Source organism: Neophocaena asiaeorientalis, unplaced genomic scaffold (assembly GCF_003031525.2).
Source record: "Neophocaena asiaeorientalis asiaeorientalis breed wild unplaced genomic scaffold, Neophocaena_asiaeorientalis_V1.1 scaffold79, whole genome shotgun sequence".
Lineage (NCBI taxonomy): Eukaryota > Metazoa > Chordata > Mammalia > Artiodactyla > Phocoenidae > Neophocaena > Neophocaena asiaeorientalis.
In genome coordinates, this window is record NW_020175402.1 from 2,803,021 (window position 1) to 2,815,202 (window position 12,182).

At 53.4% G+C, this 12,182-nt stretch overlaps 2 protein-coding genes across 2 annotated transcripts in view; one reads left to right on the forward strand and one right to left on the reverse strand.

Annotated features, from left to right (window-relative positions):
• GRHL3 (grainyhead like transcription factor 3) overlaps nucleotides 1-1,301 on the forward strand; it is a 35,212-nt gene extending 33,911 nt beyond the window's left edge. Inside the window, exon 16 of the mRNA XM_024766820.1 lies at nucleotides 489-1,301. Within this exon, the coding sequence (XP_024622588.1) occupies nucleotides 489-603 (115 nt within the window). The 3' untranslated portion in view covers nucleotides 604-1,301. The remainder of the gene's footprint in view (nucleotides 1-488) is intronic.
• A 4,704-nt stretch (nucleotides 1,302-6,005) lies between these two features.
• The window catches only part of STPG1 (sperm tail PG-rich repeat containing 1), a 50,720-nt gene continuing 44,543 nt past the window's right edge, over nucleotides 6,006-12,182 (reverse strand). The window contains exons 9-10 of the mRNA XM_024766848.1: nucleotides 7,868-8,067; nucleotides 6,006-6,082 (exon numbers count right to left, since the gene is read on the reverse strand). Coding sequence (XP_024622616.1) covers nucleotides 6,006-6,082; nucleotides 7,868-8,067 — 277 coding nt within the window. The remainder of the gene's footprint in view (nucleotides 6,083-7,867; nucleotides 8,068-12,182) is intronic.

Genomic DNA, 12,182 nt, shown 5'->3' on the forward strand with positions numbered 1-12,182 from the left:
CAGCTTCCTGGGGTGAAACCGAGGGGGCCTTGCGTGGCACCTGCTTGTGGGTCAGGCGGGCACATCTGAGTGCCACATCGCAGCCTCCTGCTGAACCCAAACCTCACGGGTCCACCCGCCATGCCTCCTGCACTTGAACTCAGTCCGCGTCTGAGTGCTCAGTCTGGCCTGGTGACTAAGGCACACTGTGCTGGTTGCGTCCACGCTCGTGTGTAAGGAGAGGCCATCTGGTGCAGTAGGTGGGCGTGGCTGCCAGCAGGCCTGGGTTTGAGTTGGGCTCGGCCACTGGGAATTGTGTCCTCCCCTGTAAAGTGGGACAGTGAGTGCCCACCTTGTGGGTTGTTATGCAGGTCAGAGAGAAAGTCCAAGAGGTGCCTGAAGTGCTGGGGGCGCCCGATAGGTAGCAGCCGTTACTGTCCCCCTTTACTCAGAGGTCCTGTAAACAAGGGCCCCAGCCCATCCTACACACACCTTCTCTCCTCTTCCAGAATCTTGGTCAACATGGACAATAACATCATTCAGCATTACAGCAACCACGTCGCCTTCCTGCTGGACATGGGGGAGCTTGACGGCAAGATTCAGATCATCCTTAAGGAGCTGTGAGCCCTGGGCGCCCACAGCCTCAGACCTCTTGAAGTGGACCCCAGGCGAGGAGCCAGCTGGGAAGTGGCCCCGCGCCACACACAACCTCTCCGCATGCCTCAGTGCTGTTACTTGAATGCCTTCCCTGAGGGAAGAGGCCCTCAAGTCACAGACCCACAGACGTCAAGGCCAGGAAGGGACCTGGGAGGTGTCCCGATCCGAACCCTCATCTCGTGCTTGAATCTATTCTCTGAACTTCCGGCCAGGGCCTGACCAGCCAGAGACAGCGTCATGTTGGTTAACAAGCCCAGAGGCTGTTTCCTCCTCGGAAGACCTTCTCTACAGCCCCTCTCCTGCGGGCGGCCGTTCGGATGGGGGAAGTGGGCCCTGTCTCCCCAAGCTGACTTCACTCTTCCCGTTCTTGACTCTTCCATCAACTTCAGACCAATGAGTCCTCACCCTTTGGTCAGTTGTTAACTTGAAAACACTTGATTTCTAGTGCAAATGACTTTTGAAAGACACTGCAGTGGATATAGTCTCCTCATAGATGTACTTCCTCAACACCAGACAGCAGTCAGAGCCGACCGACTGGAACGAAGTGGCCTCAGTGTAAAACGACCGCCATGCTTGCTCACTACTGTATACATTTCTTATTTACAATTTTCATTTATGTTTTATATATATATAAGTATATATTGTATATATATGCAACATTTTATATTTTTCATGGATACGTTTTTATCATTTCAAAAAATGTGTATTTCACATTTCTTGGATTATTTTTTTTAGCTGTTATTCAGTTATGCATTTTGTATACTCGTATGGTATCTAGTAATAAAATTCTACGTATGTATTCCTTCAAATGCTACACTAGTTCCTTTTGTGAAAGCCTTCCAGAAGGAGAGGGTGAAAGTAAACAAGGCCTCTCTCCTTCTCTATCCTGTAAGTGGTTTGCCTCGAACTTGAAGGGTGCCGGTAAGTGCTGGGCCCTGGTGAAGCAGAGGTGCCACCATGGAAGGTGGCCGAGTCCTGATGCCCAGCCTGTCCTGTGTGGCCTGTCCTGTGTGGCCTGTCCTGTGTGGTCCTACAGGCTGAACGTTATGACGTCAGGATCACTGACTCTGGAGGGGAAGAAGTCCCAGGATGCCCTTGCTAAGGACCTCACAGCTGGGGCAGTGGGCAGAGCCCAGGGCCGGGAGCCGTGTGACCACGCTCTCCTGCCAGTTCCGCCCCCATGCTCTCGACCAACTCACTTATCCTGTTGCCGGCTCCTACCGCTCACAGACGCGATCCAGCCGTCTCTCCCCGACTCTGAGGTCAGTGACGTCCTGTCAGTATGTTGGAGGGAGTGTTTACACCGCAGGAATTGACAAATGCTACAAGTCAAGGCCTTATTTTCCCTAGAGAACAAATGGCAAGTCAGAGCTTCCTCCCTCCCTCAGCCCTTCTGGCTTACCAGCACACCACCAGCTCTAGTCCTCAGCTTCTTTGGCTGTAAAATGGGCCATCGGGTCGCTATCATCTTTGGAGCCCCACGGCCACTGGTGGGTCTCAAAGGCCCCCACGATGTGGGGGAGGAGACAGCATGCAGCCCTTAGGCATCCTCCCCAGACTCAGTCAGCAGCTCTGCTTTCCTTCGTTTACACGCTAAGATTTCTCGTATTAACTTTCGTCTGAACTAAACTTAAAAAAAAGAAGTATGAAAACCGTGGATGTCTCCAAGGGCCTTCCGGCTCTGACAGGAGGTCTAGAGTCCTAATTCTCAAGGCCCTGTGGCCAGGACTCAGGTCAGGCAAGTGAGGCCCTAGCCTCAGGCACAAAATTAAGAGGAGCCAGAGAGCTCAGTAACCAAGTTAAGTCACAGTCCAATGCGATGCTTTTTGAAATTAAGGCCAAAAGAACATGATAAAATATCAAAACTTTGACATGAGGGTCAGTATTACTGATGTTTCCTGTGGCCTCTGACTCCAATACAGCTTGCCCGGCACTGCTGGAGCGACCCCATGGAGCACCCAGAGCTGCTCTGCCCACTGCGGGCCTCGCTGCTACGTCCCCCTGGGTGCCGCGTGAGGGTGAAATGGCAGAGCATATGCAGAGTATCCGCACGTGGCCAGGCACGCAGAGGTGTTCCACACCTGTTCGTTTCCTTCCAGAGCCTCCAGAAGCAGGAAGGCGATCTTCTCAACCTTGATCGCACACGGGAATCACCTAGGCAGCTTTTATCCCCACTGCCCAGACCACACCCTGCAGCAATTAAATCAGAATTTCTGGGGTTGGGGCCCAGGCCTCAGTACTTTTAAAGCCCCCCCAGGTGATTACAATGTGCACTCAAGGTCGAGAACCACTGCTCTATGGCCGTCGTTCCATAGGCCTTGCTGCCTTTGCAACCTGCCAGTGTCTGGCTGGACTAATGCACACGGGGAACTCTGGGGACCAGTGCAAAGCCTGCTGCCGAGCTCAGGGGCGGGGCCTGCAGCTCCACATCCACCTCCACCCACGGCCTCCAGCCAAGATGCCAGGGCCCATTTCTCTCCCCTCCACACGAGCAGACAACAGATGAGGCCGTCTATGGCTAGGAAGGCCATTTGGACCTCAAGCAAATAGAGCTCTGAAAGGCTTGAGGAAATTCTGTCCCGCCCTCAGAGAAGGTCAGGGAGCAAAGGGCAGCTCCTGAGCCCGACAGCAGCCATTCTGGGGTTGTCCTTCTTCAAAGAGTGGAAAGGTGAAAGGAGTGAAGGTAAGTCCTTTCCAAATGGGGGTCACTACAAACGCAGCTGGTGGCTGGAGGAATTGCCATCCCCTGCCTGCAGGTAGCTTCGCACGGTAGACAGCGAGTGAGTGAGGGGAGAAAAGGATGGATGAGGAACGCAGGAGTGAGGGAATGAACAAATAATGAGGAGAAAGAAGGAGGGAGGGAGGGAAGGATAAATAGGTGGACAGGCGGTTGGATGAACACGCGGAGAGCCAGATGAAGAGCTCCACAGTTAGGTGTATTTACTAGACCTTTGCTGCTCTAAGTGTGGTCCCTGGGCCAGCAGCATCAGCATCACCTGGGAGCTCGTTAGAAACACACCTAAAACCAATACAATGTTATATTTCAATTATATCTCAATTTAAAAAAAAAAAGAAAAAATACGTAGACTCTCGGGCCCCACCCGAGATCTTTTAATAAGATCTCCAAGTGATTTGTATGCCCATTAGGAAAATACTATCTACATCCTAACCCTAACTAGACACTTTGCAATCACACCAAGAATGTTAATAAAGGTACCACTGCCCAGACCCTACCTCAGATCAGAACTTTGAGGGTCAGGCCTGGGCAGTCTCTATAACAGCTCCCCAAGTGATCCTACCATACAGATGGGGCTTGAGAACCACAGGGCTGGACAGGGCTGTGAGCAGCCTATGACATCTTCAGAGAGGCTGGGTACAACCCAGACAGACCCTCTGAGCTCAGGGCCTCAGCTCCAGCCGTGTCTTCTATGGAATACCCCGATTCCGACTGGCCAAGAGCAGCCCGGCCATCCTCTTCCCAGACTCTCCACTTTCCTGACCCCACTTGGAGGGGTTTCTATAGAGACAGGCCCCACCTGCGGGTGCTCAGCCCAGCTGCCCCAGGGAGGAGCGGCCTGTCTTGTTTTTTATGCAGTCCCGCCAGCCTCTGCCTGCAGTGATCCCAGGGCCGGCTGCTTCCAGCCCAGTGGCCTGCTAAGGTCTCCTAGGGTCAGAGGGACCTAAAAGCCAAGGCCTTCAGGTCTGGCCCTATTGTCAAGAGTCTGGGTTCAAAGAAAGGTGCAGCTTCAAGTGTCAGCCTTAAAGGGGTCTTTCGGAATTTCTAGCGCCGAAGTGGACAATTGATGTTTAGCAGAAGAGTTTCCTTTAGCCTGAACAGAAAATTTTTAATTGAAATGTGGTTGTTAACATCTCCGATCAGGAAGTTTCACATTTTAAAATTTCCCAGGTTCTTCTGAAAAATCTGCAGATCTGGCAATAGGTAGCTGGCCTTTAGATGGGCAGCCTCCTCAGCTCCTGGACCTCCTCTCGCCTCACCTGTTTTGCTCCCTTGCCTTGCCCGCCCAACCGTGGAAGTGCTTGACCTTGAACCTCCAAATTCGGATCTGACTCTTGACCTCTAGGAGAAGCTAAGGACCTGAGCGGACTCAGCACAAGGTGTCCACCTTTAGGTCCAGACCTTGGTCGCTCTTGGCGCCATGCTCCAGGCTGCCTCCCGCTCATCCCGAAGCAGTGGGGCACTTGTGGGAATCTGAGGTTCACAACAAGGCCAGCTTTTGGGAGAAATGAGAACTCTGTTCAACTGGACCCGTTGTGCCATCCTTCTCCCTCCCTTTCCCTCACCCGCCCCTCCCTGAAGGGAGAGGCAGTCAGCGGCCAGTTCTGGACTAACAGCCACAGCCACGGAGGAAAGTCAAAGGAGAAAGCCAAGGGCAAGGGAGGGACACGCGGAGGGGAGGGAGGCTGCGCGAGAGGCTTCCACTTACAAAAGCCCAAGGCACGTGGATAGTTGGGGAAGGAGCGGATGTGTGGTTAACTGCATTTCCTCTTGGTTCTTTGAGAATCTCATCCTCTTGCTGAGGGGGACCGACTTGGCAGGCCAGAAAGGATCCATTAAAGATCATATTGGACTTGAGCATGAGGTGGGAGGGACGGAGACCAGGCCAGGGAAGGGGAAAGGCCGGGCAAAAGCAAGAACCTGCAGGCATCCCTCAGAACCGCTGTGCCCAGCGCTCTGGCCCCAGAGGGTCCTGCCCACAACTGCCCTTGTGCGCGGAGCCAACAAACGGATGTGGAGGCCTCTCCTGAAAGTGGGTGATGAGCTCATGTGACCACGGTGACGCTGCCATGACCTTCCTAGGGTGAGACACTAGGCTGAGCTGGGGGCGAGGGCAAGGCAACCCCTTCAGGTCCCTGTCACAGTGCCCGTGGGCCTTCCCGGCTCCTGGAACTCCGGGAGGAGTCTGGAGGTCAAGGCCAGAGCGTGGGAGTGTGCCGGGGCCACAGCCTTGCGCTGCCCACCCCGCGGTCCCAGAGCCCTGGCTCAGCAGCCGGCTTCCGGACAGGGTATCTGCCGTCGGCCACCTCCTCCTGGATCCTGAGCTGCACGAGCTCTGAGGGCTGAGGGCAGGCGGGCCGAGCCAGGCCGGAGGGCACGTGGCCAAGTAACCCAGGGAGCTCTGTCTGCTCAGGAATCCACGGGGGTCCGTGGGGTGGGGGTCCACGCTCCGGGGGGGCAGCTCAGGACAAGGACAAGCACGGCAGGCCAGCTGTAACACCAGGCAGGGGGCAAGGACGTCCCAAGTCATCAGCCATCACACACGAGATGGGCGCTCTCTGAATGACTGTCCGGGGTGCCTGGGGTGACAGCTGGTGGCCGGGGGGGGTCTCCTTGAGCTCGGATGAGGTGACTACAACACTGGGATCCATTTCTTATGCACATTGTAGAGAAAGGACTGCTTTCCAGGGAATTCCGGCTTGTATGTGGCTGTGAGAGGAGAGAGAGAGACAGTGTTGAGAGAGAAAAGGCCAATTCTCAAGGTCCTGGCACTCGGCGTTGGAGCGGGTGAGGCCGGTGGGACCCCTGCACCTGACATGTGGGGAGACAGGGAGGGAGGGACTGGGCCTAGGTCATCCGGCTCTGAACTGGCCCAGGCGGGACTCGAACTCCGGCTGCCCACCTTCTTCAACTCACTAACTTTTTTAACAGAAGAAAATTTACAAAAGAGTTTTGTAGGAAATTTGAAAAGAAATGAATAGAGCAACACTCTTGTAGAAGCAAGGTGTCAGCTTAATGCGGGTTTGCTTTGATTTAGTTCAGAAATTTCAGGAAAACTGAAAGCCATCACAATAGCAGCCAGGACCACGCAGGGCTTGGGAACCACAACCTGGGGTGGCTGGAAACTCTCGCGTTGATGCTGATTTGTTCACGAGGGCCACGCACGGCCTCCGGTACACCCTCAGGAAGCTGCTGAGGGGTCCAGGTAGATCCGCGCCCACTGGAAGCCAAGAAGGCAGATGTCTGCATGTACTTACTCTGGGAGGCCCTCAGGGAAGCCCACCTTGGCCTAGGTGATCACAGCAGCAGGCCCCGGCCTGTACCTGCACTCCAGGTGCCCACATGGAGAAGATGCTTGGAGAAAGCTCCTAGAGGACTGGGCCAAACAGGGTCAGACGAGGATCCGCCTGGTCTCCGGGGTCCTGGCACCACCACTCCATGGGGCATTCGTACATTTGCGGGACCAAGCTGAGTTCTGCCTGGACTGACCAGATGACCCGTAGGTCAAACCTGTACCACCTTATTGGCTTATCACTACGTTTCCAAGGACAGAGCCATGAGAATGATATTCTCCCTGTCCCGCCTGCCTTACACTTTACTCACCTGTGTGTGTGGAGGAAAGGGGACGCCTCGGGGGCCAGCACTGAGCCTCAGTCATCTTTGCCTCCGCAGGGTGGGAGCATCAGCGATGCTCATTGAGAGCCTGACTTTCACAGGTCTGGTGGCCACCTCAGCTCTTGCCTTCCCCCTCCCACGCCACCAGCCCATCAGCGCACCTGTCATTCCCCAATGCCATAAACTCTGGCCAGGGTCAGGGGGTGGTAAATAGCTAGGGGCTCCAAGTAGGCAGGGGAGTGTAGGGACCACCCACTGGAACAAGTCCCTCAGACTATCAGCTCTCAGGCAGATCCTGGGGGTAACTATATGGCTTGAAAGAGCTGCTCGGGTGGAGCCCTGTTTTATTTCATGACAGACAAGGCGTCGAGGCGAGAGAGTCTGGGCCTCTGCCCTCCGCTCACCCTCTGCAGGGCTATGACACCTTGCTCTCCGGACCTTCCCCATCTGGGAGGTGACCCCGCCAGACTAGACCTACGATTTAAACATTCTTAAGAACATGAACTTTTTAGACAAAAGCTATGGCTCTTTTCCACAGAAAATAATATCTGCATGCTCCAAATTTGCAGACAATTTCAGGGTCACAGACCTCCTGGAGCCCAGCTTTGTGTCTCTTGAAACATTCATAGTCCTCAGTTATAAATCCCTGACCTGGATCATCTCTAAGAGCCCTTTCACCTTAAAAAAATAAATTAAAAAAAAAAACACAAAAACCCACCTTTCATACTCTGAAAGTGTAAGCTGAAAAGTCTTCTAGATCCACTCTAACCCCTGTAAACTGTTTGGCAAACAGCCTATAAATCAGTGGTATTTGATGGCCCAGGAATGACAAACAATTCCAGGTTTGGTTTTTACAATCACTGAAAGCAATCCTCTGACCTGGGCCAGGCGAGACGGGCAGGCCTGGCTGGGACGGCGCCACTGTCCACCGGCTGGTGTTGGACACGAAGGATGCACTGGAGATGAAGTGCTTGGGGGGCCCCGTGTAGTCCACGATCTCATACTGCCCAGGGCCTGGAAGAGGTGGCTTTGGGGGCAGAGGCAAAGGCTGGGCAGAGAAAGTTAGGATGGGGTTTCTCCTTCAGAAAAGACAAAAATGGGAAGATGTCACTAAATCAGTCTATTGGAGAAATGGCAGTTTTTCGACATAGCCAGGACCTGCCCAGTGCCCAGCCATTTGCAAGAGGACTGGATGAGGCACTGGGAGACCTATTTCCTCTTCCGGCTCCACTGCTAGTGAACTGGGGACCCGGGACCCCAGTCTTCTCGCTTGTACAAGGGCAGTCATAACGGTACCTACCCTGTAGGCTTGTTTTCAGGGTTAAAGGAGATGACACACCTAAAACACGGTAGTCAGGACAGGGCCCAGCACAAAGTGAGAGCTCAGTACATTTGTCGTTGTGGATGACGGATGTCGTTGAGCTAATCAGGAATGGCAGAAGACATCGATGCCATGTGCCAATTCTGATTGCTTGGTAGTGCCTGGCTGGAGCTCCATGTAAAGAACTGAGGCCTCGTTTGGGGTCTATGGGAAGAGCATTGGTGAGCCACTTGTGATGTCTGCCATGGCCAGGAAATGGGAAGAGGAATCCCAAATTCCAAGGATTTGCCATCCCAAGACTAGTAGATCTTTAGAGGCCATTCTAGCACTGACATCTCAGAAACTTATTAAACATCTTTTTGGCAAGGCAGGATGTAGGAGTGGAAAAATACTGGGTTGGAAATCAAGAGACATCTGAATAACGATCACCACTTAGATTGCAGTTGTTTTCAGGTCTGTCTTCCCCCCTTCAGGAAAGGGAGTCTTTTAAGCCTGTTCTCGAGAGAATAAATGAGAGAACCTGTATTCGAGCCCTCACTCTGTTACTAATTCACTCTGGGACTCAGTCTCCCCATCTGTAAAATGAGGGGGTTGGACATGACGACCTCTGAGGTCCCTTCCAGCTGTGACCTCCCATCTGGCCTTGATTCAGAGAGGTCTGCTGGGTTGCCCAGGAATCCTGGGATGGTTAACAGGAAATGTCCTACCCTCCTGGCCATGCAATAGAAGGGCTGCCCACTTCTGCCTCACATCTGAAGCTTCTTCTAAGGTCTCTCACCAAAATGAAAGAGAGATTTCTCAGAACCCTGAATGGCCCCAGGAGACTCACCACAGCTCAAAGCCAACCCATCCAAACAGAGGAGGGAACTGGGATGCCCAGCCACTGGAACTCTGCTGCCCTTTGGCCGACACCTTCTGAAGCAGAGGCATTCTTAGACTTGGAGAGCTAGAGGAGACCTAGAGATGTCTTATCCAATATCCTTATTTTGCTTAAGGAGTTGGTGCCCAGAGAGAGAAAGTGAGTCACCCAGTGTCACAGAGCAAGTTCATGGTAATGCCAGCATTGGAACTCAAGTCTTGGTGACTAGCAAGATGGGGAGGGCATTGTGGCAGAGGAGAATTGTCGAGTTTTAGAGTCACACAGACCTGAGTCTGAACACCGGGCAGCCAAGTCCCTGGACCTCTCTGTTCCTGGCAACAAGGAGTAGTAACACGCACTCCTTATATGCGGGTTGATGACTGCAGAAAAGCTATGTAAGGTGCCTAGCAGAGCGTCTGAACACAGTAAGTCCTCAGTAAAAGCAGTTGTGTTATCACTACGATCCCTTGCAGCACCACCATCTGCTGCCTGGACGGGCAACGGAGCCTCAGGAAAGTGAGGTTAGGGGGCCTCTCACCAGAGTTACCTTGCGGCAGGGTGGACACTCCCACTGCCAGCGGAGGCTGCTGGCAGCCATCGTAAACCTGCGAGAGGCTCACGTCTTGGGATGGAGGAACAGCGGGCTTGGATGTATATATTTAGGATAAAGGTGCCCACAGGAAAAGGGGGGGAAAGGTTGCCTCCTTTCTTTCCCTCGAGTCTGCGTGGAAGAACTGGTTACAGTGTGTATCCGCCACTCTCCCCTTACAAATAAAAGCTGGCGTCTCCTTGTTCCGGCTGCAACGCCCCTTCAGAGCACCCTCGGAAATTTGATCATTGAGAGACAGGCTTGACTCCTGGAAGTTAGAGGTGGAATGAGCCAATCACCGCATGAGGTTACTCCATGGGTCTGGGTCACCCTGAGTCTTTGAGGAAACTGTGAGATGTCTACTCTCCTGACCAGGGACAGCCTGCAGGGAGCGGGGGTCAGCATCTCACCAGATTCATCTTTTTTTTTTTTTTTTTTATGTGGCCTCTCCCCTTGCGGAGCACAGGCTCTGGACGCACAGGCTCAGCGGCCATGGCTCACGGGCCCAGCCGCTCCGCGGCAATGTGGGATCTTCCCGGACCGGGGCACGAACCCGCGTCCCCTGCATCAGCAGGCGGACTCTCAACCACTGCACCACCAAGGAAGCCCATCACCAGATTCTTGCTGAGAGTGAGTGAGACAGGTCCCTCACCCTCCCCTCCATCCACACACCCAGGAGAGGCTTTGCCCCACCAACTCAGCTCCCCGGATCTTCAGACCGTGTCAGCCCCGTGTGCAGCTCTGTGCCAGGCACTCTGGGGAGTCCAGACTGTTCTGTGCTAAGACATAGACCCTGAATGCCCCGGAGGGCTTAACAATCCACTGCCAGTGACAATCATGGCCAGTGACAACTTACAGGCTTTGCACTCAGACAGACTTGAGTTTGAATCTCTGCTTCCCCCTCCACCAGCTGTGCATCCTTAGAAAGGCCTCTTAATCTCCCTAGGCCTCAGTTTCTTTATCTGTAAAACGGTGGATAATAATACCTGCCTCCCAGGGTTGTTATGAAGATTAACGAGTGCTTTACTGGTACCATTTTTGTTTTTTTAATATGAAATGTTAGAATAGAGGTGAGAGAGACTAATTCCAACCGGGTGAATCCAGAAATCTACCCTAGAAGAGGTAACATTTGCTCTGAAAGGTAAGCAGGAATTCTTTGGGTAGAAAAGGTGGAGATGGGGGCATTTCCCACAGAGGAAACAGCAGGGGCAAAAGCCTGGAAGAGGGACAAGCCGTGATCCATGGGGCCGGGACTGGGGCACAAGGAGCCAGAGGCTAAGCCCCTGGACCGCCTTCAAGCCTCCTTCCACCCGTGAATTCTGGGTTGTTTGCTTGGGTTTCTGACCAACCCTCGTCACAGGCCCTGAGGAGGAGCTAAAGGAAAACTACCAGTGGCCTCTCAGTGAAGCCTAACTCCCAGGTCACCTCCCAGAAACACCCAGCACAGGGACTTCCCTGGTGGTCCAGTGGTTAGGACTCCATGCTTTCACTGTTGTGGGCCCAGGTTCGATCCCTGGTTGGGGAACTAAGATCCCGCAAGCTACCCTGTGCGGCCAAAAGAAAAAAAAAGAAATGACCAGAAATACCCAGCACAGCGTTGTCCAACGACTCCATGCCTTTGCCGTGTTGTTCCTTCTGCCAGGATCACCTTTCCCTGCCAACTCTGGTTCCCTCTTTGCTTCTCACCTCCTCCAGGGAAACTCCCCGGGCCACAATCCTCCCCCTTCCCCGCCTCCCTTCCTGGGCTCCATAGAGGAGCACGGGTTTTGGAGTCAGGTGGACCTGGATTCCACCCTCTGCTCTATCACCGGGGAGAGTCTGCGTCCCCTGTAAACTCTATGTAACAATCCTGACCCATGGGAGCGTTGGAAGATGAAGCTGTAGGAAGTCTTTGAAAACTCTGAGGGCTAGAAGCTGGCCCGTCAATACACTGTAGCCATTCTTCTCTTCTCTGCACAAAACACATTACTTTTCTATGCTTTTTACTTGTCTAGCTCTTTAATGCAGGGGATGGTGTCTTATCCATCACTGAGGCCCTGGTCCTATTCCCGAGGACATTTGCCTAACTGCAGGGAGGAGCAGAGGGGTTGAAGCAAGTAGGGGAGCCCAGGCACCTGAACCCCACCTGACAGTTTTATCATCACCCAGGGCTGGTCCTTCCATGTCATCACGAGGCTGGGCAAATCACTGAGGTCAGACTGAATGAAACCCAGGGCAGCCACAGTGCATTGTAACCAGGGCTTTTATGAGCCTCATCGCCCAGTTTTAAAAGCCAACCTGGTCCTGCCCCATGGAAGAAAACATCTGTCAAAGGCTCTGACTTGGCCGCCACAACTGGATTAAGTTGTGTTTGCAGCTTCCAGTGTGAGCTGTTTGCAAATCACCAAAGAAGAATGAATGTCTCAGAGGACTCAGCAGGTCACTT